The 7,209-nt window shown below is 36.2% G+C and overlaps 1 protein-coding gene across 1 annotated transcript; it reads left to right on the forward strand.

The window, feature by feature from the left end:
- Positions 1 to 541: 541 nt before the first annotated feature.
- On the forward strand, positions 542 to 2,372 carry LOC149952585 (uncharacterized). The gene is made up of 8 exons (XM_090169771.1): positions 542 to 604; positions 669 to 742; positions 1,022 to 1,112; positions 1,177 to 1,363; positions 1,424 to 1,681; positions 1,741 to 1,906; positions 1,973 to 2,037; positions 2,191 to 2,372. Exons 1-8 carry the CDS (start codon positions 542 to 544, stop codon positions 2,370 to 2,372), a joined length of 1,086 nt encoding a protein of 361 aa, XP_090025897.1.
- Positions 2,373 to 7,209: the final 4,837 nt, after the last annotated feature.

Raw genomic sequence — 7,209 nt, forward strand, 5'->3', positions numbered from 1 at the left:
ACCGGAGGCCTATCATCATAGTGCCCTACGCCAGCGTCCCCAAGCCCGGACAGGTGACAAATCCAGCATGGGTAGCAGAACCCCACTACTGATGGTCTCACCTTTGACGCAAGCCACTCAACCCAGCAGAAGGTGCAGCAATGGGTGGACCAATCCCCACTTCGCACACAGCAGTGGGATTTAGAATGGATGCTATAGCAACTCCAGCCGACACCCTACCTATGAAGGTAAGGAGCCAAACCCTTTGGAAAGAGCTCCTAAAGGGGAACGACGAGCACTTAGCAGCCCAAGTAACCCGGCACAGCTGGCACCGGAGATCCCGGTGGGCCCCATAAGGCCGGGAAACAGGACCGCCGTGCCCGCATATGGAGGCTCGCCGCCCCACAGCAGGCTACCCAATCCGCCGAGGCGGCCAGTTTGCCTGGACCCTCTCCGTTAGCCTGAACCGAAGTTCAGTATCCAGCCCAAACCTGACCGAAGTCGGAGGTGGAGATAGGACCATTTGATCAGAGCTAACATCTCCCAGTGCGCCACCGCCCTTATGGGTTACAAGAGCACATTTTTCAGAATTCAGAGATGTTATTTGTTTCAAACTATTAGAGAAGTACGTAATTTTTCAACTCTGATAAACTTATTTATAATTGGTAATTCTATATTTATTTATATAGATTTTTCACGAGGAACAAGTGGTACTTTTTCAATTACTAAGAGGGAAGAAATTAAAACTTGGACGAGATGCTAGGTAGGCGTTTGATACAGTGGCGTAACGAAAAATCCCTCCCCCCCCCCGTAGAATAACAAAAGGGCTCTTTATGAAATAAAGATTTTTTAAATTATTGAATAAAGAAAATTAATACTTAAAATGAAAGGGCCCCTTAGTTGGTGAAAATGTCATGGCCCCTGTGGGGTCTTCGGGTTTTTAGTTACGCCACTGGTTTTATACCCAGCGATTCAACATTTTTAATAATCTGGTATTTATTATAAATTATATCTAACCTTAGTAATAATTTTTAATATCCAGATCTGACTCACCGGGGTTCAGTGCTAAGTATGGGGCTTATTGTTTACTTGAAAGTATGGTCAAGAAGGTAGTTCATTTGGTTCTTGTACAAGTAAGGATATTCACATGTATTTTAATATAGATTTCACTATATAAATTATTGATACTTATTACAGAGCAATGAAGTCAAAAATAGCGTGGCAATGGAGTTAGAAGGCTTGACCCGTGGTCTTGAATTTTTGGTTGAAAACGAAATGGAGATTTCCTCTATTACTACTGATAGGCATATTCAAGTTCGTGCTTTTTTAAAGAAGAATTACAAAAATGTTGATCATCTCTTTGACTGTTGGCATATGGTTAAATGTAAATTCCAAAGAAATACTAAATTTAAATTTCAATGGAGGAATATTTAAATTTCTTTAGCTTTGAAACAGAAAATTAACGCTGCTGCTAAAACCAAGAAATTTGAAGTTTTAAATCAGTGGAATAAAAGTATACAAAATCACATGTATTGTAGTGCTACATCTAGCGATGGAAACCCAGAGTTAATACAAGCTAAGTACTTATCAGTGCTTCCCCATATCACAAATAATCATGATGGACATGGTGAAATATTCCCAAAATGTATTCATGACAACCTTGAAGCTGATGGCAAAAAAAAAAGAGATTGGCTGACTTCAGGTACTGACTCTTTCTTATGATTGAAATTTATCGTTATTTAACATAAAAACACATTACAGGAACTCCAGTTTTTGAAAAATTAGCTAAAATTGTAAATGGGTACCAGAAAGATATTCTGCAAATTTCCTCAGAAACACAAACATCCAGCGTTGAAGCATTCAACTCTGTGATAATTCATTTTGCTCCGAAGAATACCCATTATTCGTACTTGGGAATGCATGCCAGGTATATCTACATTTAGAAACATTTTTAAATTGAAAATATGTATTTACATTTTTTACCACTTTGAAGATTGTCATTAGCTGCACTGCATTACAATGAAAACTCAGACCGAGTCCAGGCCACGAAGAAAGATGGTAGTTTAAAGTGGAATGTTTTTTTTTTCCAAAAGCGAAAAAAGGAGACTATTCTGTTAAACCTATAATGCATATTTCTACTTTCAGTAATTATGACGTATAGTTTTGTTAAGAAAGTATAGAGTTCTAATAATGTTCAATTTCATGCTGTAGAATATGTTGACAAGCTATTTGTTAAACTACTTGAGAAATCTGATAAAACATATGAAGCAGCTCAGAAAGAATCATTGGAGACAGAACCAGAAATACCCAAGCCACTGTCATCAAAATATAAAAAGCCGGTTAAGGAAGAGGCTGTGAAAGCTTTCAAAGCTGCAAGAAGATTTTTTAAATAATTGGAAATTAATCTACACTATCTGGATTAAAAATACCAATAACTAGTTAATAAAAGTTTTATTAAAAATAAAAGTTTGAATTTGTTATTACACTTGTGATATTTATTAATTTACATTGCTATATCCATGATAAACGTCTGGTGGGAATTCTCTCCGCACCCTGTTTACCACACAGCTAGAATAGGTCTCCTATTTTTGCGTCCTAATTTTCTATAAATCCATCTCGTATATAGCCTATAAACGATGTACCTGAATGTTCTTTAAAAAATACATTATTTTTCTGTAGTTTAATATTTCAAAACCCAAGTTCTAAAATATTGTAATTTTTGGATCACATAATTTTATCAGTGTCATAACTCTTAAGCTCATATCACACTGTTAGCTCCCTATATCAAAATTTTCATTGTCTAAATTTAAAATGGGTAAATTTTTCCCAAATTTGTTTAACCAAAAGTTGGTCTACTCTATTGCGCCTATCCAAAAATTGTATTATTCTGTGGTACACCTAATTTTTTTACTGAAAGACTAGAAACACATTTACTAGATTAGTAATGCAATGAAAAGTTATATAATGTTTTCTAGTCTTTCAAAATAATATAACTTTTTCGATACAGATTCAAACGTTTTGATAAATTTAACCAACATTTTTTAGCATACACTTATTTCCATATATCACTTTTTTTATTAATTTTTTTTTATTTACGATGAAGTTGCTATTACAATATTTTTATTCCAAGGTAGCTAAATAGTATCATGCAATTTCTTACTTGTTTATGTTATTCGGATCAGGTTGAAAATTATTCTCAGAAAACTCGTCAAACAAAATTTGTAATATATTACGCCTGAGAATGTCTTCGAATGTTTCCACTTCTATTACACAGCTATGATCACCAATCCTCTCAACAATCTTTGGATTTGGTGGCAAATCAGAGCTACAAAATCTTTCCTCAACTGAAGGCATTACAAAGCAATTGCCGCAGTTACACCTGTTTAAAATTAAATAGTCTTTATCATTCAAAATTTTACATTTCATGTTATCTGTTACTACGATTGTGGAACTTCTATCTTATAGTCGCAGGTTACATTTACCTTCAATACAAGAACATTATTTGAATAAATATTTTACCAGTTAGTATTATTCAAGCGTTCTTGATCAGCTTCTTGTGGAACTTCATTATCGTTATCATTTATATTTTGCTGATTTTCAGGAACCAAAGGTTCAAATTGGTATGGCTGAATTCCGAATTGTTCACCAGCTTCTTCGTTAGAATCGTTACTCATTTCAGAATTGTCGGACTCTTCTTCTTCATCTTCTATTTCAGGCTCGTAAATTCCAAAAGACTGAATCGAATCATTATCATCATCATTTAATTCCGAATCTGAAAATTCCGAACTTCTACTGGAATTAGAATCCGACATTTCGTTGTCAGCAATGTCAGGTAACAAAATACTTTCAGTTAAAATTTAAGCCTTTGCGATCTACGGACTGATAGCAAACAGCTGTATGAAACTATGAACCGATAAAAATAAAAACCTCTAGATTTCCTCCAAAAGTATTATTTTGGTAACAGCCAATAAAAAATTTTCATGGGATGACGTCATGACTTGAGAGCAACAGTGTTGTCCGATAATTTTACCTCCCCAATGGTAGCTAATTAAAATATATTTTTTAACTAATTATGATTATTTTTTAATAAAAAAACCTAGAAATATGTTTTTAGGTACTCTTATCTATGTTAAAATTCCCTTGGTTTAGTGTGAACTGATTTTTGTGGAACCATCCCTTTAAAATCCAATCCATACATTTTTTAAGAGGTGAAAACCTATAACTGAACAATTCGTCCAATTATTCGGATATATTCATCCGTAATCCTACGGATTGGATTTTTTCCCAGGTTGGATTATTTTGATAGTCGGATCGGACAGTTCGGATTAAATTACTTACGGATGCAACGCGTACGAATTGTATCCGACATAAACAGTTAACGGACGGATTGAATCCGAACCAAGTGGTCACAGACGGATTGGACTTTTAAAAACAACGATCCGTTCAGGCTCTAGTAGGAATAGCTGTTCTCGCGCTCAGGGCTGGAAAGTTTAAAGCCTTAAACGAATATTTACAGATCTGAACAGTAATGAGCGAGCACATTTTGGGCAGGTTTTCCCATTTTAAACGAAATAGAGCGTTAAAATATCTATTAAAAAGCGTCAAACGGTAATGAGAGGTATAAGAATATAGCTGCTCAACAAAGAGCGAAAAGTGAGCGGCGAAATTTTACCGATCAAAAAGAGAGGAAAGACAGCAGAAACGTTTTCGCCGTTCAATAAAATTTCGCGAGTAGGAGCGGATATCACAAGAGTGTTCGCGAACTCAACTTTTCTTTAATAGAAGTAACTATCAGTGTTTCTGAAAATTTAGGCACGAATCATAATAATTTAAGGCTTTGGAGAATAACAAGGTTGACGTTATGTCAATGCTGCTGTTTTACGATGGTCATAAATCTGTAGTGATTTTTCTTTAAGTTCTTATTTTTTGTATTAAACTCATAATAATATTACCACTAGAAAATAAACAAAAGGGAGGGGTCTAAATCAACGCCACCAGAATGTACCCATCGGAAAAAATGGGAGATGATATAAGTTAGTCTGTCTCATTTTAGGTACTGCCTTTTTCTCGTTAATTCAACTTTTTTTAAATAAAATATTAGAATTAAACTATATTATAACATTTTTTTTAGTCAGAAAACAATTTAAAATCTTTGGTAAATGTTTTTGGTTCTGTCTAAAACCATAAGTCCCGGAATCTGTTTAGGGAGATTTTGAATTAACAATGATAAACTAAAAACTTAAATAACTTTTGAACCATACATACAAATTAATTATAGTTTATAAGTTTTAGAGAACTCGATCAACCCCCACGATAAAATATAAAATTAAGATAATTAATTAAACCATTATCTCCATATAAATTATAAACTAAATCCCTGCCTTCAGCAAGGCTAAATTTAATCCCTCGCTAATGAAAGTGTTTTTCTCTCGATCATAAGACCAAAGGGCAATACATTCTGAGCCGTCCTAACCCAGGTTTTTCACCAAAACTTTACGAACTAGACCAGTAAAATCCCCTCAGCTCACAGCGATCCCATGAAATCATTTCAAGTCCACAAGCTTCATATTAACTATCAGGTGGTAAGATCCCAAGAAAAGCGCACGTTTTCCAAGGTGGCCTACATAGGGTCGCGAGGGTGCCTGGTCATTTCTGGTTGAAGACCAAAAAGAAGTCAACCTCGAGACACCCTGGCATCCCCCCCTACGTAAAATGGGAGGTCACCAGTTGTTTTGGTTACAACTCCGCCCACAATCCGCGGAAAAACACCAAGAGACAGAGCCTCAAAAAGGCAGAACTGGACAGAGATCGGCTTGTGCCAGAACTCGACAGAACTCTGCTTCTTGGACAAGAGAAGGACCATGTCGAAATAAATAGAAAGTAATGTGCAATGAAGTCGCGCTTAAATATTAATACACCCTCCTGCAACACTCATGATCGAAACAACCATCACTGACTGCCTAGACATTCTTATTAAGCCAAGCAGTAATAAGTCTGAGAAGCGTAATGCCATCAACACCCTCGAATCACCTGTTGATCAGCCTTATCTAATCATTCCGAGAGAAGAAAGCCAGATGACCGAGACCGATTCCCTAGCCTAGCCGGACATTTCAGATCGAAACCCGAAGTACCTACGCCCCCGTCAGCTTGTGAATTAAAAGAATATAGGAAGAAACCCGCAATCCGGCCGCCAAACCGTAGACGAGAAAATAAAGAGAAAAAGATAAAATGTAAATCAAGAAAACGCTTAAACAAGCAGATCCCAAAGACGTCCCGTTCTGTGAAGTGCGTGTGTCGGGAATCTTACGTAAGCCGAGGAATCAGAAAGCACGTAAACGGAGAGACGACATCGTAGCGGAGGACACCGAAATAAAATGATGAGTAGAAAGTTTCCATCATAACCCCCCCCCCCCCCTCATTGTAGAGTACACAGGGTCGAAATACGAAATAGTCAGTGAAAGTAGAGAAAAAGTCTTAGAAAGAAAGCTTAATCCCTCGCTATTGTTCGAGAAAAGGATTTAAGACAGGTCCCCTCGAGATTGAAAGTTCATTCTACTTCTTGTATTTATACAGTTCAGATTACCTTTTCCGTTCGCGTTGTGCCCTCGCTATTGCCATTTTTTTGAATTAATTGTTGTCATTGTTTAATTGTAGAATCTTTAATTGTAGTATTTTCATTGTAGTGTAAGTGTATATTAATTTCTGTCCCCTCCGTCCTTTGAGCCCAAGATGCCTGAGAGTAGGGAAACCGGAACCGATCCCACAGAAAACCGTAAGAGATGGTTTCATTAATAAATTTAAGGTGAAGAGTGTAATTTTAGGTTTAAGTTCCACCTTGTATGTTGAAAAAGCTAAAAATACCATAAAAGAGATGGCCTAACCATCAATATTTTTCAAGTCAGAACTATTCCCTCAATCCCCCTCATTATGTTAATTTTTGTATTTTAGTGTTTTATAAAATTAAGTGTTAAATAAAGAATTTGTGATTGATTAGCGACAAAGGGTTTCCATTCTTAATTTGAATCTCCCCCACTTTTTTTTTAATTTTTTTCCCCTGTATGTAACCCCCTCTCTCAGATTTAATTCACGCTACGAAGGCCACGACTCGCATTTTGTCACCAACTTCCCCCGCCTTGGTGGATTAATATCTTTGAGCAAGGGCTAGGAATATTTCTGTCAATCATCACATCGAGTAAAATCAGAATTTCCTTAAAAAGGTTGCAAAAAGTA

The sequence above is a fragment of the Leiobunum rupestre genome, chromosome 3 (genome assembly GCF_980474605.1).
Source record: "Leiobunum rupestre chromosome 3, qqLeiRupe1.1.hap1, whole genome shotgun sequence".
NCBI lineage: Eukaryota > Metazoa > Arthropoda > Arachnida > Opiliones > Sclerosomatidae > Leiobunum > Leiobunum rupestre.